At 51.5% G+C, this 22,581-nt stretch overlaps 1 protein-coding gene across 2 annotated transcripts in view; it reads left to right on the top strand.

The window, feature by feature from the left end:
* Window positions 1–585: 585 nt before the first annotated feature.
* Window positions 586–22,581, top strand: part of PRKX (protein kinase cAMP-dependent X-linked catalytic subunit) — a gene marked incomplete at its 5' end in the record, with an annotated part of 82,047 nt that continues 60,051 nt past the window's right edge. The window contains one exon of one of the 2 annotated variants that reach the window (XM_082610652.1): window positions 586–751. In XM_082610652.1, coding sequence (XP_082466778.1) covers window positions 586–751 — 166 coding nt within the window. Of the gene's footprint in view, window positions 752–9,400; window positions 10,107–22,581 lie in introns of those variants that run through there. The other variant, XM_082610653.1, reaches the window with a different exon arrangement.

Genomic DNA, 22,581 nt, shown 5'->3' with positions numbered 1-22,581 from the left:
GGCCCTGAGGTCCCAGGGCTGGGGCGCGGAGGGGGCGGGGCGCGGCGGCGGCGGGGCGCGGCGGCGCGGGCCACACCCCCAGCCGCGCGGGCCACACCCCCAGCCGGGCGGGCGGAGTCCGGGCCGGCGCCCGGGCGGGCTGAGGGAGCGGGCGGCCCCGCCCAGGCCGCTTCCGCCCGGCCCCCCAGCAGCTTGCAGGCAGCACCCGCTCGGCGGCGGCGGCGGGCGCGGGACGAGAGGAATGAACAGGCAGCCGGGCGGCCGCGGCCAGGACCCCGCCTCGCACCCGCCCGCCCGGGCCGCGCCCCCCGCCCAGGCCGCGCCGCGCCCGCCCCCAGAGGCCGCTGGCTACTCCCATCGGCTGCCGCCGCCGCTCCTGCCCTGATCGCCGCCCCGCGCCCCGCCATTGTCCCCGCCGCGCCGCCAGCTGCGCCCGGCCGCCGACCGGGAGGCGGGGGCCGCGCATGGGTGGGCGCCGCTGATGCCGCCGCCGCCGCCGCGCCGCCCTCCGAGGCTGCGTCCCGGGAAGCCCGGCCCCCCGCGCCCCCCGGCCCGGCCCGGCGACCCGGACCTGAGCGCGCCCCCATGGAGGCGCCCGGGGTGGCCAAGGCGGCCGCGGCGGACGCCGCCTCCCGAGAGAGCTCGGGGGAGACCCCCGACGGCGCGCCGGCGCACTTCCCCGGCCCCGGGGCGCCGGAGCCGGAGCCGCCCGCCTACCGCCCGCAGGACTTCGACACGCTGGCCACCGTGGGTGAGTGCGACGCGCGGGGGCCCGGCGCCGCCCGGGAAGCCGGCACCAGACAAAAGGCTTGTGTGCGGTCGCCCGGCCGCCGCCCGGGGAGGGCCCTGCCTGGTCCCGCCTGCTCGGGGTCTCCGCGCGGGGTTCCGCGTGCGCCCTGGGTCCCCCGAACGCCCCGAGACTTGGAGGGCTTTCTTCCGGCCCCCAATAGCCTCCCCACCTGCGGGCGCTCTGCCCCGCACCTCCAAAGTCTCCTGATTTAGACCTTCCCGCCCGCCCCCCAACAACCTCCCCGGTGTCTGGGCCCCCCCGACGTCCCAGAACTTGCTGGGGTCACGTCGCATTGAGGACGTCGCGCGCCCTCGCGGGCAGGGGCTCCCGGGGACGGAGGCGGCGGCGGCCGCGGAGACCCTTGCAGACCTCACCTTGGCCAGGCTCCCGCCTGGACTTGAGAACTGGGAGGTCAGGTGTCCCGTGGCGTTTTAGGGGCGCGGGGCGGCTGAATTACGCATATCCTTACCCTGCCGCATTTTCCGTCCGTGTATCCGGAACTGGGCATTTCTTTTATCCGGCACTGATTTCCTTTTTGTCGTCCTCCTATGAACCTGACCGCTCCTAGGCAGCTGGAAACGTGAAGTCTGCAGTCCCCTGAGTGCCTGGATCCCAAAACGTGTGGGTGTGTGGAGCCCGCCCTGAGTGGGTCAGAATATCCCAACTCCTCAAGGGTGCTGCCTTCAGGCTGTGGGCTCAAGCCAGCCTGTGGCTTCTTAGCAACTCTTTGTTGCTAAGGAAGTTGTCCCAACCTGTCGGGAAAGAATCCGTGGGGAAGGGGGCACATACCGTAAATGACCCTGGAGCAGGGGTACCCAGGTACTTCTTGGGGCCCTTCCCCACCCTCTCTTGGAAGGGAGGAGGAAGCATTGGCCTCAAGGGCATAGCTTGGGGCTTCATATGACCAAGGGGCACAGCCAGAGTGGCATGAAAACTACTCAGAGTGGCATGAAAACCACTCAGAGTGACCTTGAAACCTTCCCTTTTCCGTCAGTAGCCTTTTGCCCGTGTGTAGTTGGCTGTGAGGAAGGAGTGCCCAGGAAGCCTGGTTTGGGACGGAGGGGAAAGAAAGCACCCTCCCTCTCTCCTGTTTCTCTCCTCCTCTCCCTCTGAGCCTTCTTGTCCATCTCCTCTTTCATCTCTCTCTCTCTCTCCCTCCCTCCCTCCCTCCCTCCCTCCCCCTGGGGCGCTCTGCAGGGCTGCTTTAAAAGCTGGCTGTGTTTTGCAGGGTAGGAGACCAGGATAGAAACCTAGACCAGTGCAGTCACACTGGTAGGTGGAAACACAATTCAACAATGGAAAGTTGCTGGAGGACCCGGCGGCCCTTGGCACGCAGCGCTGGCAACAGGATCTGTTCTGGGCACTTAAGCAAGTCTATTGTGAAAGGTGCCAGGGCATCAGGCGGGGCATGGGCTGGCAGGTGGGCTGCGGACGTGACGTAGCCTGGTGTCTGCAGCTGCCTGGGGGGCCCTTTGGGCGCTGCCTAGTGGGCATAGGGTGCCCAGTGGGTCGTCTTGTCCTTAAAAATAGAATGTCACTGCCTCTGGGGACCGAGCAGGGCCGGGTGGGGGGCGGGAAATGAGCTCTCCAGTTTTCTTTCCCTTTCTTAATGCAGAAGATACTTGGTCTTCAAGGATAACTTCCTGTGGGTTCCAAGGGTGTGAAGGGAGAGCCAGGTCACACAGTTCAGGATGTTGGACCAGCAGGGGTCTGGGACCCAGGGTGTGTGTGTGTGTGTGTGTGTGTGTGTGTGTGTGTGTGTGTGGCTTTGTAGTTTTGGTGGCTTTTTAAAATCACCTTTTGCCAGAACTTTCTTTAATATTCCAGATTTATCTGCGCATGGTTCATCTAAGAAACTAAGAACAAGGTTGTAAAAAGTCCCAAACCCATCAGAGGTGTTAGAGTTTCCAGTAAGTTTAGACCATGAGGTGTCATGGACAAAAGTGAGGGGCTACGCTGGGCTCTTTTCCCACAGTTAGAACGCAGTTGGGGCCAGTATGGTGCCTCTTCCTCCTAAGCTTCGGGCCCAGGAAACCTAAGTTCCCTTTTGACTCCTCCTAGACCCATTCCTAACTGTCCCCCATCACAAACAGGCACCTCCAGTGGGTCTGAATCGTCTGAGGCCATCTGTATGCATTTCTCCAGCTGAGCAAGGCTGTTTTCCACAACTTGAAACGAACCCACACACAAAACAGAAAACCACAAAACACCCTGACAAACCTCTCAGCCTTTCTTAACATAACCACAATCCCCACGCCCTTGGAACCTTCCAGAATGAGTCAGGGTGGAAGGACCAGGCTGGCTGGGCTTGTCCTCCACCCTGAAGTTCTGAAGTTCTGGCCTCTCACAGTGGTGCATTTTCACCTGGTCTGATCTCCACTCCGGTGTGTGAGCTCTTCTTTTTCTCACCAACAGGCATTTTATTCATCCTTTTCTTTTGCCTGTGAGCTGGGCCCCGGGGGAGGCGCCCGTGGGACAGAATTGCTGACTCACAATCCCCCAAGGACGGTTGTGATGATCAGCGCAGGTGGAACGCGGCAGGTGGGCACAGATGTGCTTCTGCATGATTTAGTAAAACTGGCAGTGGCTATTCAGACGGCAGGACCCCCCAGGAGGGTTGGCACCGGGATACCAAGACCCAGCTGGAAGCAGATGGCCCAGTTCACGGGGCGGCCATGACACCTTGGAGATAGAATAAGCAGGAAAGTCAGTGACCAGTGAGGTCTGAGATGTCCTTATTCTGTGCTCCTGGATAAACGGTCTATAGGAAGTTGTCAGTGTTCGAGGTTGATTAGCTCTCCACAAATTCAGACAGCTTGGAAGAAAGCTCAGCTAGTGTCGGTGAAAAATCACATGGGCATTTTTTAAAGAGCATGGAAGGGACCTTGGGTCCTGTCTTGGCCAAACTGATTTCGTAGATTGAAAACCAGGCTCAGTTACGGAAGGAATGGTGTGCAGCCCCCGGTCCACATTCCTGGTCCCGGTAACCAAGCTTGATTTCTTGCTATGAGCACGAACACTGGTGCTATTAAAGATAAATGTTTTGAAATAACGATAGGCGCACGGGAGATTCCAAAATCTGCACCCTTCATGAAGTTCCCCCCCGTGACATCTTCTGTAGGTGTCACACAATATCAAAACCAGGACGCGCGCCGGCGTGGGGTCCATCCTGCTAGGAGACCACAGACCTTAATCAGTGCTCCCACTTTTCATGGGCACTCGTTTGAGTTTGTGAGGAGGGGGCATGAGTGTAGTTTTGTGCAGTTTTATCCTGTACATCCATCTGGGCAGCCACCAGCACTGAGATCGAGGCACAGAGCTCGTTCCCTGACCACAGAGACGCGCTGACGCCTGACACTGGTATTTTTTTACTATCACATCGCGCTGTCAGAAAGTTGTATTTTCTTTAGACCGAGGAGACCTTCTGTAGTGATTAATTAAACCTGCACTGTTTGTCTCTTACGTTCATTTTCCTCCCTGCTGATAAGAGTGTCTCATGCACCCTTGGTTCCCCAGAACCGGCCCTAAGTTTTCTCCCTCCCACCTGGACTCCCAAACCATCACAGGAGCAGCACGCCCTGGAGGCGGGTGGAATCCGCCCTGGGGAGATGTCCCACTGCATGTGAATGACTTCTCTCGGGGGCGATGTTGACAGAAGCCTTTAGCAGGGAATGTTGCTTATTGTGTAATGATACCCAGAAAATCGTGTTCACCTTTTAATCTGATTTACCTTGAGTGGGTGTGAATGGTAGTTTCAACTTAAGAGCATGAGAGGAACTTCGAAAGTTAGGTAAAATACGAGAGAAGAATATTTCTTTTTATAAAATTACGGAAAATACTAGAAAAGAATATTTCGTCTTACAGAAATCCTGCAGGCTGTTCCTCCTCATTAAAAAAAGTTTACTTGTTTTTTGGCCACTCCAAGTGGCATGTGGGATCTTAGGTCCCTTTTTTGTTTTTTTGTTTTTTTTTGCGGTACGCGGGCCTCTCACTGTTGTGGCCTCTCCCGTTGCGGAGCACAGGCTCCGGACGCGCAGGCTCAGCGGCCATGGCTCACGGGCCCAGCTGCTCCGCGGCATGTGGGATCTTCCCGGACCGGGGCACGAACCCGTGTCCCCTGCCTCTGCAGGCGGACTCTCATCCACTGCGCCACCAGGGAAGCCCGGGATCTTAGTTCCCTGATCAGGGATCGAACCCGAGCCGCCTGCAGTGGAAGCGCGGAGTCTTAACCACTGGACCGCCAGGGAAGTCCTTGTTCCTTCTCATTTTTAAAAAATTGCAGTGAAATTCACATAACACAAAAGGAACCATTTCAAAGGGAACCATGCCGTGGCGCTTCACACATTCACAAAGTCGCACGACCCTCATCTCTGTGAGGTTCCAGAACATTTTTGTCTGCTGCCCCCGCAGGGTGACCCGAAATCTGTGAGCAGTCACCCCCTGTTTCCTCCGGCTGCTGGGAACCCCCGTCTGCTCTCTGTCTCCGTGGATCCGCCTGTTCCACGTCCTCTTCCTCTTACACACTCAGCCTTCTTACTTTCTATCTCCAAGGGGCCGGCGGGGCCGGGGGAGGGTGGGGCTTTGGGAAGAGAAGCTTAGGAGATGCAGAGCCCATAGGTCCCTGCTCGGGAGGAGAAAAGGAAAATGGGCCAGAGGATAGAAAGTATGGGATGGGGGGTGTGTGTCAGATGAGGACCAGCCAGGAGGAGAAATGTGCAGTCAGTGAGAGAGGCAGGGATGAGCAAACGGGTCACAGACACGTGCACACAGAACCTGCTGTCCTGGGTCGGATAGAGTCCCCCTTCTCCCCCCAAACTCATGTCCTCTCAGAACCTGGGAACCGGGACCTTGTTTGGAAATGGGGTCTTTGCAGATGTGATGCAGTGAAGGGTCTGAGATGAGGTCCTCCTGGAGGAGGGTGGCCCTACATCCAATGACAGGGTCCTTCTAAGACACAGAAGAGGAGAAGAGAGACACAGACACAGAGGAGAAGCCCTGGGAAGATGAAGGCAGAGACAGGAGGGATGGGGCCACAAGCCCAGGGACGCCTGGAAACCCCAGAAGCTGCAAGAGGCAGGGATCCTCCCCAAGGAGCCTCTGGAGGGAGCTCAGCCCTGGGACACCTTGACCTCAGATGTCTGGTTTCCAGGACTGGGGGAGGATGGATGCCTGTGGCTTTAAGCTCACAGTTTGCGGGAGCCCCAGGAAACGAATACACCTGCCAGAGAGGATTGCAGAGCTGATTTCTACGTGGCTTTACAGCTTGGTCCATGAAGCAGTTTCCCCAAATCCTTGGAGGTGGAGGACACCAGCTTACATGTATTTTCCGAGGGTGTCCTCATCTCACACAGCATGTGGGTGTGGCTAAAGCAGAGCTCACTGTTTGACAGAGGTCATCCCCCGAGCTGGATGGGGCAGGGTGAGTTCCCATGTGGTCAGGCCAAGGGGCGCCATCTTGAATCCATCCCGACCTTGTTTTCTTGATGGGCGCCAGCTACCATAATAGAATACCGTCCACTGGGTGTCTTATCAACAACTCAGATGGATTTCTCCCGGTTCTGGAGGCTGGAAGTTCGAGATCAAGGTGCCAGCGTGGTTGGCTTTTGGTGAGAGTTCTCTCCTGGGTTGCACTGGCTGTCTTCCTGCTGGGTGCTCAGATGGTGGTGAGTACAAAGCTCTTATAAGGACACTCATCCCATCCTGGGAACCCCACTCGTGACCTCATCTCATCCTGATTACTTTGCAAAGACCCACCTCTGGGTACCGTCCCATTGGTGTGGGGGGATAGGGCTTCAAAATGGGAATTTGGGGGGGCACAGACATCCAGTCCATAACACTGGGTTGACTTCTCCTTCCATGTCGCCCTGCCTTCTTCCTCCTGAGCTTCTGCCTTTGGGGTGCAGGTGGCTGCCCGAGCAGCAGCCTCACCTTGTCGCATCCTGGATTCCTTACAGGAGGACACCTCTCTCCCTGGATCTGGGGACAACCCTCCTTGTCCCGACTTGGCTCATCCATGGGGACGAGGACATGGCGCCATGATGCTGGTCTCAGACCTGCTTCCGGGATGGGTCTCTCCGCAGTCGGGGACCACCAAGGAGGCCGTGTCTGTCACTGGAAGAAAAGGGCGGAAGCACCACGTGACACGGACACACGCTTCCCCTTTCTGGGGTCACTTGAAGCTTGTCAGCACGATGTTCTTCCCGAGAAACACGTGTTCACGATTCTCAGTCCATCTCTTTCAGTCTCAGGAGCAACTTCTTGGGGCTTTCTTGGTATTTTCCTCCAAGTTTGTTTGTTTGTCTTCAAACACCCACATGTCACCACCACCTTCACACCATTTAAAACGTTTCCCTTTTTCCTCTTTGCTTTGCAAACTACAAATGCTCCTTCTTGCTGGGAAGAACAGTAAAGAACTGAGAAAGGAAGGTTCACTTTTTCAAGATCATTCTTAGCGTTCTGGTCAGAGCACAATCATCTCCCTTGATTTTTCACAAGGACCCCCGGGAGGAGTGAGGTAGGATGGGGCATTTGGGGGTCTTCTCCACACATGGTCAGGGTGCTGGCTGATGGGGTGTCTGGTGAGAGCACAGGGGTCCTGCTTGGCAGGTGGCTGTCTCCTTGCCATGTCCTCACACGTCCTCTCCTGGGTGCCTGTGCAGGGAGAAGGAAGTGCCCTCTTGGATCAGGACTCCACCCCTATGACTTCATTCTACCTCCTTAGAGGTTCCATGTCCAAATACGGTCCCACCAGGAGTTAGGGCTTCACCGTATGAATTTGGGGGAGACACAGACATGCAGAGTCCCTAACAGTGGCTGAGACAAGAATCAGGGGTAGCTCCAAGGTGTGGGGGTTACATGATTGGAAAGCTGTGCCACCACTTGGAGACATGGAGGGGGTTAGGGATGGAGCAGTGTTTGGGGGGAAAGACCAGGAGTACCGTTCGGGACGTGGTTAGTTTGATCCGCCTGGGGGACGTCTGTGTCGTTACCTACATCATCACCATCGCCTTCCGCCACATCCTGCCACCCTCCACCAGCATCCTCTGCATCACTTCTGACACTTGGGAAACTTTCGTTTAATTGAAATGCACAGAAGGATGTTTTAAAGTGGACAATTCGGTGGCACAGTGTTATGCAACCACCGCCTCTATCTGGTTCTAAAACATTTTCATCAGCCCCCAAAGGACACTCTCTACCCATTAAGCAGTCACTCCCCGGCCCCCCTGGCAAACACTAACCCGTGTCTCTATGGCTTTGCGTGTTCTGGACATTTCACATCAGTGGAATCATACACTGTCTGGCCTTTTGTGTCTGGCTTCTCTCACTGAGCTTCACATTCTTGAATTTTATCCTGGTAGCCTGTGTGAGTGCTTCATTCCTTTTTATGGCTGAGTCATATTTCACTGTGTTGGATGGACCCCATTTTGTTTCTCCTGTTGCATTCATTTGCTTAGAGAAACAATGTACCACAGACTGGGTGGCTTAAACAACAGACATTTATGTCTGCCAGTCCTGGAGGCAGGAAGTCTGAGATCCAGGTGTGGGCAGGACTGGTCCCTCCCGAGGCCTCTCTCCTGGGCGTGTAGACGGCCGTCTCCTCCCTGTGTCCTCACGTGGTCGTCCCTCTGTGTGTCTCCTCTTCTTATAAGGACACCAGTCCTATGGGATCAGGACCCACCCTAGTGACCTCATTTTACCTTCATCCCCTCTATAAAGACCCCATCTCCAAATACAGCCCCATCCCGAGGTGCTGGGGGTCAGGACTTCTAGATGAAATTCTTTGGGTGGAGGGACGCAATTCAGCCCATCACACCATGAACCTTTTAATGCATCATACGGTACCTCAGCTTCTTTGGAGTTCCCATAATGCACTAGTTGAACCTCACCCCAGGTGGACTTGGCTGATTGCAGCCAAGGTAAGCACCATAACATCATCACCTTCATCATCACCAGCATCATCTTTTCCAAACACAGGCTCGTCTCGTTTTCCAGGACATACGATAGTGTCTGCGTGGATTTGGCGCTCGCTCCTCTTAGCACACCTGGCGTGCATCCACCCCTCCGGTGCTCAGAGCACCTCCTTCTTCTGACTCCGGAGTCAGGGAGCCGGCAGGTGCGGGGGGTGGGGGGAGGGCAGGGCCCACACAGGAAGCCCAGCGCAAGCTTCTCTTCCCTTGGTCTTCTGTTGTGATCTCTCTCCTGGCCTTTCCCGCCTTTTGGCTACTGTAACAAATGACCTCAAACTCAGTGGCTTAAAACAACATGCATTGATTAACCTGCAGTTCCAAGGGTTAGGAGTCTGGAAATGGTATTACTGGTTGTTTTTTTTTTTTTTTCTTTCTTTCTTTTTTGGCCGTGCTGTGCAGCTCACAGGATCTCAGTTCTCCGACCAGGGACGGAACCGTGCTCTCGGCAGTGAAAGCTCCCAGCCCTAACCGCTGGACCGCCAGGGAATTCCCAGTATGGCTGGGTTAAAAACCAAGGTGTGGGCAAGGCTGTGTGCCTTTGGGAGGCTCCAGGGGAGAATTCGTTTCCTGGCCTTTTGCAGCTTGTAGAAGCCACCCGCATTCCTTTGTTTATGATAATCTTCCTTCATCACTGAAGACGGCATTGCCGGGTCAAACCCTTCTCATGCTGTTTCTCTCCTGTTTCTCTCGGATACTTCTAAGAACCCTGGTGACTCCACTGGATTCACCCAACTAACCCAGGGGCATCTCGCTATTAAGGCTCTGCTGATTCAAGTCTGTGGTTAGCACCCCTTTGCCATGTAAACGAACATGTCCCCAGGTTCTGGGGATTAGGACGAGGACATCTTATTCTGTGTATCGTGCACTGATTCTTCTAATCTACTGTGTACACCTCACCTGAGACACGGCACCGCTTTGGAGAACGTGACGGGTGGATGGTTGCACCCAGCCTGGCCTCAGCCCTGGTCTGACGGCACTGACTTCCACAGATGCAGGGACCACAGTAACAATAAAAAGCTCTTCCGTTACTACCTGGGAGGGGAAATGGGAGATCCACTGACCAACAGATGGGTCTGGAAATTGTGTGTGTGTGTGCGTGGCTGTGCACGCTGGGGAAGGGATTACTGAGTTACCTGAGGCTGTCACATCTTTGCCCTCTTTTGAGGGGCTGGAATGGTGTCACCACTAACTTCCACCTCCCCGGGGAAGCAGCACCAGTTCTCGTGTTGCAAGAGAAACCCCAGTGACGGGACTGCTCCAAGATGAGATGACAAAGCCTTATACCTTCGAGGAGCTTCTGGCCCCAGGATGGACCTTTAGACGCACGGCTGTGACCCATGCGGAGGCAGGTATGGTTAGCCACGTGGAATCCCAGAAACCAAGCTTGTGCCCACCCGGAGGCGGGAGGTAAAGGTGGCGGCGGGCGGATTGTTCTCGAGGAGGCTTGAGCATGTTGATTGATTGGACAACAGGGGTACGTTTATTAATCTTTTGTTTTGAGGAACTTGGCAGGCTCTCCCCCCGCCACCCTGAGGTTACCCTTGGAAGAATAATAAAAGCAACACGACGAATGCATCTAAGCAGCTCCTAATTCCAGCAGCGTCATGCCCCCCCTGCGTTTCACGGGGAGGAGGGATCTCCGATACTACGCTGGTTGGGTGCACAGGATGCTGCGTCTCTTGCTACACCCTAAGGGCACTTCAGTAAACGTCTGGGTTGCGTCCAAATAGGAGCATATGTTACAAAGAGCTATTCAGTGCCTTTGGAGTTAGCCATCGAGAACTCCAGGCAAGCATCCTGAGTGTCCCCAAGGCTCCTGCCCCTGGAACGCCCTGTATCAGCCAAGGCTGCTGATGGAGTGAGGGCGTGTGTTCTAGGATGCAGATCCTTTCCTCCTCGGGCATGGGCGGGTCCTGCTCCCCTGGGGCGTAGGAACATGAAGGGGACATTCTCCATGTGGGTGGCTGTCACCCGTCCTGTGAGTCCCCTTGTCCCCATGTAGGGGCTCCCGTCGGACCCCTCTGGGCCATCCTTGCGGCCTTTGTTTCATGCCACGTGCTGCCGTGGCCTCCCCAACACCTGCTTGGCCCATTGCCGCCCGCTTAGTCGAGGAGGACTGTCAAGACTAGACCCTGGGCGTCCGAGGTCCCCTCCCACTGGGTGATTCCACGCTTGAAAAAAAAATCCACCTTTGGCACCTTGCACATCTGTTCACCCCACTTACCATTTGGAAATTCACGCTGGCTTTTCCTGCAGGTACAGGAAAAACAAACCGTCTCCCAGAGTCCCTGCTCAAACGCATGAGTTCCTGAAAATCATTGCACCCAGCGCTCCCATGTCGTGAGCTGCTGTCTATGTGCGTCCTCTGGACGTGGCTCCTTTGGACACGGTTTTGATGAGGCGGCTCATCGAAGGCGTTCCGAGGGCAGCCTCCCCAGGGTTCCTGTAAAACAGTTGACAGTTTATTCGGTTGATGATGTCACCCTGCTGGATCATTATCTCGGGAGCCACTTCACTGAACAAAAGACCAGACCTGGCAGATCTGAGGGTTGGGTGTGGCGGGCAGGGCTCCGCTGCTCAGAGGACGGCCTTTGTAATGCTGAGGGCACCTGGGGTCTGAGGTTGGAGGGGCAGACAGAAGCTTGTGCCTGGGTGTGTGCAGTCGGGGGGGCGGGGGGCTAGCAGGGAGCGAGGAGAGGTGGGTAGTTACCCAGCATATGTTTGGGGACAATTCCAAAAAAAATCATTCAGCACAGATTGAAAACTCTAGCTTGGAGTGTCCCCCACCGCCGCCCCCCCAAATCGAATGGGCATCCAGAAGGCCAACTATCTAGAGTTTCCTCTTTTGGAAATTCTGCCTGGGTGCTGGTTTCCATTTATCCTTACACCTCAAGGGAAAAAAACATTTATCCAGAAAAAACCAAAACACCAGTGAGTCAGAGTATTGGATTCTTGAATATAAATAGTCATTGTTGGCAGTGATTTTACTCACCAAGACCTTCATTTAGTTGATCCTCCAAAAGATTAATTAGCATGTTCTTTTGGTAACAGATTCTGAGGTATCTGTTGTATTGATTTGGGTCAAAGCAGCAGCTTCTTGTTGCCTTGATTATTTTTTCTCTATTGATTTCTTGTTTTCTTTTTAAATTATTATTATTATTATTTATTTCACTGTGCTGCGTCTTACTCGTGGCATGGGGGATCTAGTTCCTTGACCAGGGATCAAATCTGTGCCCCCCGCAGTGGAAGCGTGGAGTCTGATCCACTGGACCACCAGGGAAGTCTCTCTTGTTTTCAATTTCATTGTTTTCTGCTTGTAAAGTTAGTAAAGACCTAACACAAAGACCCGGGTTAGGTCTTTATTTCTGCTTGCTTTTGGTTTATGTTACTCTTCTTTGTGTAGGGTTTTTTTTTTTCTTTCTTTCTTTTTTTGGTCTTTATTTACTTTTCCTGGTAGTAAAGTGCTGTATTTTGATTGACATTCTGGGCTGCTCCTCTGAGCATCCCAGAGGGCCATGGAAGAAATGGAATCGTGACCCAGGAGGACTGCTAAGCCGGCGTCATCTTTTCCCACCACCCCAGGGCAGCCCAAAGGCTCACCGCCTCATCTTGGTCATTGGGGGAGTCTTGTGTTTTATGCACTGTGGCTGGTTGACCCTCTTACAGGTTTGTTTCCCTCTCCCAGCTGCTGCTGCTTTCGTTACAGTTCCCCCTCCACGAATGAAAAGCCCCAGCTGCTTCCCTGGGGAGAACAAGCCATAGAAATAAGCATGGAGAAAAACGAGTCAGCGGCCACCTGCTCCAGAAGCCTGTTTCTAAGTGCAGTGCATTTCAGGACAGCTGCTCGGCTTCCTTAAAAGCAAAAGTAAAACAAGGGTGCCGTCAGCTTTAGACATCAGCTTTACAATCCCTGTCTAGATGCCACTGGCAAAACCATCCGTGGGAAGGGTGGGGGGTGGGTGTGTGGACTGGTCTCTTTACCTCCTGGGTTATCGGTGGGAGATCTTCTACCTTTGTACAAGGGGAAACCGACTTCTTTCTGTAGTTGTCCAGTGGTTTTCCGTGTTTCTGTTTCTCCCTGCACTACTGCATACACAGGTGTGCACACACCCATGTACACTGCAAAGTTTTTGGCTGAGGGGGTGAGAACCCTTCTGGCTGTTGAAAACATTCCAGTTCTTCGGACGTTGACAAATACTCTGATGAAACCTGAGACCGGCCAACCTCTTTGGATGGGAAAAGCCATCTCCCATTGCCAGGCCCGCTGCCTGGCCTTCCTGTTAAGTCAGCAGGGCAGGTAGTTCCTAGGTAGACAGTCCCGAGTCTGCCCCAGAAGGTGGTTTCTGAATTGTCCCTTCAGAACGTTTTTGTTCTGGAAACAGTGCAACCTCTGACGGTCCGGGTTCCAGGCTGCTTCATTTGCAGCCCAGGAAAGAGTAATGAATCGTGACAGACATCACACAGTGAAAGGAAAGTAGAAGGTAGGCTTAGTATAAAGTGAGGCCGCCAGTCCAGTCCAGGAATCACTCAGCAGCACAGACAGCAGGAGTCTTGCCTGTGGATTCTTGAAAGACGGCAGATTTGCAGGAGGGCCTTCAAGATGGAGTGAGCAGCTTTTCTCAAGGCCCTCGAGGCATGGAGACCTTGTCTGTCTATCGATTTTATTTGTTGCCAGCATTAAACTTGACTTCCCAAGTGGCTGGCATGCCCTGTGAAACAGGTCTCTGGCTGTCCTGACTCTGCAGGGACTGGCCGTGCCCGGGCTTGTAGACCAGTGTACTTTGGGTTATGAACACGTCCTCTGGCTCCAGCTGGGAAGACTGAGGCACGGGCATTGGGAGACACGCGTTTTTCTCTTCTTAGTCGATGTTTGGATTCCATGGGCTTTCCCAGGATGTGGTTTGCGTGTATCGCACAAAGATGAAGGGTGCATGCTTACCCCAACCTGCGGCCACGGGGGACTTTTAAGATGACTCCTGGGGACCCTTAGGTCGCTCCCTCCCAGACCCCCTGGTCTCCGTCCTTTGTCTTTGGGGAATGAGGGTTATGCTGTGGGAATTGGATATCCTTGACAGGTAGGAAATCCTGGAGGAAGAGTGTTGAGGGAAAGTGGGTCTTTGTCACATTCTCAAGTGACACCTTTGATCTTGGTGAGAAGGTTGTGGTTTGAAGTGGGAATCATCAGAAAGACTTTGAATGGGAGACAGTTATATTTGACCAGGTGTCGTTTGTTCAGGTTTTCAGAATGCCCGTATTTAGTGCCGTGAGCTCTTAAATGATCACAAAATAGATACTAAATGAGAATGTAAAGGGTGGATTGTAATACCTAACAGGCTCATTCGAAATATGTCTCCTTTGCAGAGCCTAAACTAAAAAGACTGTAAAAATATTTCTTTATCCTGTTTGGAAAATGCTGGGTCTTGAGAAATAGTCTATTTAAGAGGAAGAACGAAATGCCTCTTGAAAGACCGCGTCGGTTACACGATGGGTTGCTATGGTCCGTCCATAGCTGAGATGAAAGTGGTTCTCAAAGTGGGGTCCTGGGGCCCATGGGATTTCCTTGTGGGACTGTGAGGTCGCTATAACTTTTGTAAGAATACGAAAGCATAGTCTGCTTTTTTTTCCTCTCTCCTTCTCGCATGAGTGTTGGGTGGAATTTCCAGTAGCCACCTGACATGGGATGATGGTTGTCTCTTTGATCACCAGTGAAATGCATCCTCGAGGGCTCTTGTGTTTTCTGTATTTTTGTTTTACTTGTTAGTATGGCTGCTATCGAGAGGCACCCCCAAGCCCCACACCAACAAACGCTCCTCAGGGATCTTGATAGATTTCTAGTGCATCCAGAAATCCTGAGATCAGAGAGTTTGAGAGGTGCTGCTTTGAGCGTGGGGGGCTCTGAAGTGGACATTGAGGGGCTTGAAGGTGGCCTGGGTCTATGTCTACCACACTGTGTATCACTCTGTACCCTGGGGCACAGTAGGGACCCAAGAATATTTGTCCAGCCAGGCACTGGAAGAATGGATGTGTTGCTGGCTGTCGGTGACCCTAGCAAGAGTTCAAAGCGTGAGGTCAGTTTGAGGAATTGAAGGGTCACCTCTCAGGGATGTGATCAGCAAGAGAGAGAAGAGACAAGGATCGGGGTCAGGGGCTTTAGAAGAAGAAAGGTTCTTGTGCCCCGAGAACCCAGCGGCTGGTCAGCTGGGGGATATTTCAGCAGGATCCATGCTTTTCATTAACCATCACGTGAATGGTCTAAACATTGTAAAGACTATTATGCAACTTTAGTCCTGTTTTCTGTTACCAAGGATAAGTTTAGGGCTGAGCCCTGATCCTCCCCTATCAGGAAATAAGGGTGATTCTCAGTTTGGGAGCAATATGGCGGCCTCAGCCCTATTATGCAAATGAGCCAGGCTTCCGAGTAGACTCAACAAGACTAGTTGAGCGTGACTAGTTGAGCATGTTTGTATGCCTAGTTCTTGAGTCATTTGCCTCTCCTGGATTCTCTCATAGCAAACTTCTTCTCCTGTTCTTGGATTCTTTAGAGCAGCATATGGTCCAACAGAACTTGGTGCCATGAGGACCATGTCCTATAATCTGTGTTGCTGTGATGACCAGCTGATGTACCAGCTTCTTTTTTAAAAATTTATTTTATTGAAGTATAGTTAATGTACAATATTGTGTTAGTTTCAGGTGTACAGCAAAGCAAAGTGATTCAGTTATACATATGAAACATTCTTTTCCATGATGGTTTGTCAGAGGATACTGAATAGAGTTCCCTGTGCTCTGCAGTAGGACCTTGTTGTTTATCCATTCTATACATAATAGTTTGCATCTGCTAATCCAAAACTCCCCATCCATCCCTCCCCCACCTGCCCTCCTCTTTGGCAACCACAAGTCTGTTTTCTATGTCTGTGAGCCTATTTCTGTTTTGTAAATAAGTTCATCTGTGTTGTATTTTAGATTCCACATATAAGTGGTATCGTATGATATTTGTCTTTCTCTGTCTGACTTAACTCAGTATGATCATCTCTAGGTCCATCCATGTTGCTGCAAATGGCATGATTTCATTCTTTTTTTATGGCTGAGTAGTATTCCATTGTATATATGTACCACATCTTCTTTATCTATTCCTCTGTCGATGGACATTTAGGTTGCTTCTATGTCTTGGCTATTGTAAATAGAGCTGCTATGAACATAGGGGTGCATGTGTCTTTTTGGATTACAGTTTTGTCTGGATAGATGCCCAGGAGTGGGATTGCTGGGTCATCATCAACTTCCTTATTTGATTCAACCTCACTTCGTTGGACTTTAGATAAGCCACATGTGTCTGGTAACGACTGCGTTGGACAGCACAGCTTACACACTTGAGAATCCCAGCAGTCGTATAGGGAAACAAAGTCAGACATCAGAATGCCTTCCTTCTGGGGTGCCACTACCTCAGGATCGGTTTTGAGTGACTTCTCAGACACTCTTAGTGATACCAATGGAAACAGCTCTTTAATAAAATTCTCGGCCGTCCCCTGATTCATTTTGACACCTGAGATAAATTACACGTCCAAAAGGCCTTCTTTCCCTAGTATAAGTAAACGTCCAGAGGCATACGTATATTTTCCAAAAGTGGTTGAATGTCAGCTGCGATTTTCTAAACATCTCTGGTTGCATGTTCCACACGGACCCCTTATAGCATGTCTTCTGTTTCTGTATGAACCACATTCTTATGGTTACTTGAGGATTTCATAACAAAACACTTTCAAACGGGCAACACATCTTCAGTGATGGGAACATTGAGTTTGTCGGCAGAAGCCAAACTACATCTTCCTTGAGAAGATGCAGTGAAAGTTACAGGTTTAAATAGATACACACACAGGCATAGCTTGCTTTATTGCACTTTGCAGATGCCGCGTGTTTTTTACAAATTGATGGTTTGTGGCAGCCCCGCCTCGAGCAAGCCTGTGGGTGCCATTTTTCCAACAGCACTTGCTCCCTTTGTGTCTCTGGGTCATATGTTGGTCGTTTTCGCCATATTTCACACGTTTTCATTGTGATTATATGTGTCATGGTATCTATGACCAGGGAACTTGGATGTTACTGTGACGAGTCCCTGAAGGCTCGGAGGATGGTTTGCAGTTTTTAGCAAGAAGCTATTTTAAAATGAAGGTCTGTACATTGTTTTTTAGACAGAATGCTATTGCACGCTTAATAGACTACAGGGGAGTCTATCAACTGGGAAAGATCACTTTTATACGCCCTGGAAAACCAAAAATTTCCTGTGACTCGATTTATTGCCATATTGGCTTTATTGTGTTGGTCTGGAACCCAAGCTGTGTCTCTGAGGGGTGTGTGTGTGTGTGTGTGTGTGTGTGTAATTTCCAGCCTCTCCCCGTTGTAAATATTGCCAGAGACTTTTTTTATTAATTAATTTTTATTGGAGTACCGTTGCTTTACAATGTTGTGTTGGTTTCTGCTGTACAGCAAAGTGAATCAGTTATACACCTGTCCCCTCTTTTTTGGATTCCCTTCCCATTTAGGTCACCACGGAGCACTGAGTAGAGTTCCCTGTGCTCTACAGTAGCTTCGCATTAGTTGTTTATTGTATACATAGTATCAATCGTGCAGAGACTTCTGATGTCATGTGGCCACCTGACTGCCCGCGGATGCCATCTGCTTGCTGGTACGTGCGCACACACACACACACCCCCCTCATAATCTCCCTCTCCCAAGTTTCCATTAAACTGATAATACAGTTTATTTTCAGGAACACAGCAATGACGTAGATACAGACAGTCGTCACGAAGGAGCTGCAGGTGTCACGCACAGGTTACAAGTTGCATCAGACTTCTGGACAGCCAAGAGCAGACGGCAGTGTGTAGGATAGTGTGGACGAAGCCGCGTGGGGAGGGCCGGACACGCCAGACCCCAGACGAGCTCTAACAAGAGTGAGGATTGAGTGGGACTTCCCCAGCGGTCCAGTGGTTAGGACTTGGCGTTTTCACTGCCGAGGGCCCTGGGTTCGATCCCTGGTCGGGGAACTGGGATCCCCGCGAGCCGCATGGCGTGGCCAAAAAAAAAAAAAAAAAAAAAAAGTTAGGATTGAGTAACGAAGCACAGGGATCCCTGGAGAACTCCACAGCCCCCGTGATGAGCACGGTGCCCAGAAAACCATCAGCACTGTCGGAACAGTTTATTTAGTAAAGAGACGGAAGGCAGTGGTTGCTGTCTAAGGGTGACCTTCTCCTAATTCTCTCACGCCGAGGGTCCCAGCCTCGCTCACACGTGGAAACTTGAGTGGTCCTCTGTAGACCCTTGTTCTTAACAGGAAACAGCCACCAAACTCGCCTTGTTCGATAGCTGTACACAGTCTGAGACATCAGGGTAGCAGAAGACTTGAGATCCCAGAGAAAGCCAATAATTCAGGGAACCTAAGAGAAGGTGAAAACAAACAAGGGAACATAAGAGGAATTTTTTTTAAAGTCTCACTTTGAGTCATATTTTCAGAGAAGTTTGACAAGATACTGTATCCATCAGCAACAATAGGAAGTTCCAATAAAAGAGAAACAAAAGAGTTTTCACCAGGATGGCTGGGTATCACAAAGGAGGATTTTCTAAAGTCCAAAGGGTGATCTGATCCACGCTTGTGACTTTAGTTACCATCCTGGAGCTGGTGGCTGCCAAAGGCACAGCTGTCACCTGCACCTTTCTCTTGAGAGCTTGCAGGCTGGTCTCCAAGGCAGTGCCTGTTGGGTGGGTTTGTCTCTCTCCCCCCAACATCCAGGGGCCCCTTATATTAATTTCCAGAGGCTCTTGTTACAAATCGTTACAAACCAGGTGACCTACAGAAACAGGCATCCATCCTCCCCCAGTCCTGGAGACCAGACGTCTGAGGTCGAGGTGTCCCAGGGCCGTGCTCCCTCCAGAGGCTCCTGGGGAGGGTCCTTCCCGCCTCTTCCAGCTTCTGGGGGCTCCAGGCGTCCCTGGGCTTGGGGCCGCCTCCCTCCCGTCTCTGCCTCTGTCTTCCCGGGGCTTCTCCTCTGTGTCTGGGTCTCTCCTCTTCTGTGTCTTAGAAGGACCCTGTCATTGGATGTAGGGTCACCCTCATCCAGGAGGACCTCATCTCACACCCTTCACTTCATCACTTCTGCAAAGACCCTGTTTCCAAGTAACGTCCCATGCTAAGGTTCTGGGTGGGCATGAATCTTTGGGGGCTCGATTGAACCCAGTACATCCCTGCTCCTCCAGGCATCCGCAGGGTCCAACATGGAACTTGTCACCACCCTCCCCAAAACAGAACAACTCAGTGGACCCTTTGGACACCTGCCAGGGTTTCCTGTTTCCTGTCTTTTTTTTTCTTTCTTAGACCATACACTGTATACTTTTAGAGTGAATTATGCATAAAAGTCTGTGCAAACAATAACATATATTACAATAACATTCTCAAAAAATCCTACTATATTTTAGCGTTGTTAAGTTATATAAAATACATCTTCATAAAAGTACAGGATCTTTTTTCAAGTTTTAAATCATGACTTTCTCAGATGCCTCAGCGCTACCCTGTGGGCTTCTCCTCCCTCCCTCTCCTAGCCCGTCCCCTCCAGCCTCATGCAGGATTTGTTCTTTCACTCCACACTCATCTTTCGTCCTTCCTACTGGCTTCTGCAACCGCAGGGAAATCTCTGAAACAAAACGGAAAACACGCCGAACTCAGATCAGCCAGGCACTTCCCCCCTGCCCGCCACGTGATTTCCTGTAATCCGTTGCCTAAAGAACGCGATGAAAGGATTTCAGAATCCCTGCCTTCTCTTGCCCTGTTTCCTCCATCCTCATGAATCTCCATTCTCTCTGTGGCCTTTGCCATCCTTAATTTCTTTTTTTTTAAATTTTTAATTATTTTATTTTATGTTTTTGGCTGCGTTGGGTCTTTGTTGCTGCACACGGGCTTTCTCTAGTTGCGGCGAGCGGGGGCTACTCTGTGTTGCGGTGCACGGGCTTTTCATTGCGGTGGCTTCTCTTGTTGAGGAGCACGAGCTCTAGGCACGTGGACTCAGTAGTTGTGGCGCGTGGGCTCAGTAGTTGTGGCGCGTGGGCTCAGTAGTTGTGGTGCACGGGCTTAGTGGCTCCGCGGCATGTGGGATCTTCCCGGACCAGGGCTGGAATCCGTGTCCCCTGCATTGGTAGGCGGATTCTTAACCACTGAGCCACCAGGGAAGTCCCACCCGTCCTTAATTTCAGTGAGCGTCTACTCTCCAGTCCACCCCACCCTCCAATTTCCACTGGAAACTTCCCTTCCTCAAAAATGAACGTCTTTCCCGACCTTCACCCCAAGGTGAGGTCCATCCATATGTTCCTCAACACACCTGTGTTCTGAAGTCTTGCAGCCTTAGAGGCCCATGAAACACAGATGAGCGCATCAGAGTCAGGATGGCTGTTGTCGTTAAGGTTTACTGCCAGCCTTTCCCACACGATGGTAACAAAACAAGATACCAGGGACCAGCCTGGTGTGGATTGTGGCTGTTTCTGAATCGTGCAGAGCGTCCAGCACACAGCAGTATATCAGTAGTGGTGGGACGGATGCCTCGCTTCATTAGATTGACCCAGTTGTTTTTTTTTTTAATACTTATTTATCTGGTTGCACTGGGTCTTAGTTGCGGCTCGTGGGCTCCTTGGTTGCAGCATGTGAACTCTTAGTTGTGGCATGCATGTGGCATCTAGTTTCTTGACCAGATATCGAACCCGGGCCCCCTGCACTGGGAGTGTGGAGTCTTAAGCACTGCGCCACCAGGGAAGTCCCTGACCCCATTTTTGCTTAGAGAGCTAGGTGGTCTTCACAGCGTGGGCCGCATAAACTATGTTGTCAGAGTCTCAGCATTCTCTACATTTCCAGAGGGGCAAATTGACACTTGACGCAAGAGTTGAGCGTGAGCTGAGGTGCGGCACCAGCTGCTGGCCACATGAAAGACGATCAAAGCCAGTCGCCCGGGCTCAGGAGCCGCTGTGAGCTCGTGGCCACGAGTTGGACGGCACGGACGTAGACTGTTTGTTTCTGTCACCACAGAAAGTTTGACTGGGCTGTCTTGCTCCAAGTTGGTGCTTCAGAACGGGACACTTGGCAGCATCTGGAGACATTACTGATTGTTACACCTGGTGGGTGGAGACCAGGGAAGCTGCTCCACAGCCCACAGGGCCCAGCACGCCCTGCATCCGAGACTCATCCAGCCCCGGTGTCAGTAGTGCTGAGGCAGGGAACCTCTGCGTTGACATGAGAGACCCTGTCTGTCTGTCTGTCTATCAATCATCTATCCATCCACCTATCATTAATCTATTATATCTATGTACCGTCTATCAAATCTATAAATCTTTCATCTCTCCATATCTATCTATCCATCTCTCATCTACCAGTCTACCTATTATCTATTTACCCATCTATTATCTGTCTGTATTTCTCTATCATCTATCTACCATCTCTCTATTTCTCTATTATGTATGTATGTATCCATCTATACCTATATCTATCCATCCATCCATTTATCATCTATCTTCTATATCTATCTATCCATGTATCCATCCATCCATCCATCCGTTTATCACCTTTTTCTATCTAGCTATCATCTGTCACCACTCTTATTATCTACCACCTACCTATTATCTATCTTCTATGTGTCGTCCATCCATCATCCATCTGTCTATACCAGTGGTCTTCAACCAAGGGCATTCTGCTCCTTGGGGGAACACTTGACAATGTCTGGAGGCATTTGGGGTGTCACAGATGCGGGGGGGTGGCTACTGACATATGGTGGGTGGAGACCAGGGATCGTGCTCCACACCCCACGGTGCCCAGCACACGCCCTCCCCCCCAACCCCCGAATTATCTAATCCAGAGTGTCAATTATGCTGAGGTCAAGAAACGTCGCAGTGCATTCATTGTTCGTAACTTTGGGGGTTGCTAGGACGTCATCCCATCCCACCCTGGATGCAGTACCGGGCTGTGACTTTTAACCTGCCGGGCTTGTGTTGTCAGAGGACCAAGACCAGCCTTTGTGCTCCTGGGTGAAGTGTCACCAAGCGCGGCTCAGAGTCCCTCATATCTCCTCTTAGGGAGCCCAGTGCAGGGCCAGGAATTCCAGGCGTTTCCTTGTGTCACATTCGCTAGCCTTGGGGTTGGTGGGAGGGACTTCTGTGTTTCTTTTTTCTTTCGTGATTATACACTTTGTATCTTTCTTAAGAGAGATTGTAACTTAGTAATTAATCTGTAAATAGAAGAATTGTGGTTCTGAAATATCTGTTCTACCATCGGGCACTGGGAAATGGAATGTGGCTTGACTCAGCAACATTTTGAGGGAATTGCTTGTTTTTTGTTTTTTTTTAAATCTGTCTAGACTAGTGAACTCACAACTCTAACCTCCCACCCAGGCTCAGATGAATTGGGTCCAGTTTAATCAGCTGATCTTTGAAATAAAAGATTCCAAGTTAAAAAAAAATCCTCATAACTTTATCCAAAGCACACATTTTTGGGGGGTAAATTTTGCTTATTAAGAGATAATTCACAAACCATAAAATTCACCCTTTCAAAGTGTACAGTTCCACAATTCTAATTTTAACCAGAGTTAGCACACATTCTTTAAAAAACACCTTCTAAAGGTTTTTTTTTTCCCCCTGTAAAACAGAAGTTTGTACTAGTTTGCAGCCATAATTTCCAAAAGCCAAATTTGAAAAGGAGAACTGCAGGCTTGGGACACATGATGTCATGTATTGTAGTTTATAAGCTTTTCTGATGTTACCTTAAGGGGGGAAACCTCAAGGAAAAGAACTGGGTTTTACAACGATACGTTC

This window comes from Mesoplodon mirus, assembly GCF_964341445.2.
Source record: "Mesoplodon mirus genome assembly, chromosome: X".
NCBI classification, from domain to species: Eukaryota; Metazoa; Chordata; class Mammalia; order Artiodactyla; family Ziphiidae; genus Mesoplodon; species Mesoplodon mirus.
Note: the sequence above shows the minus strand (reverse complement) of the source record. Positions and strands in the feature narration are given on the sequence as shown.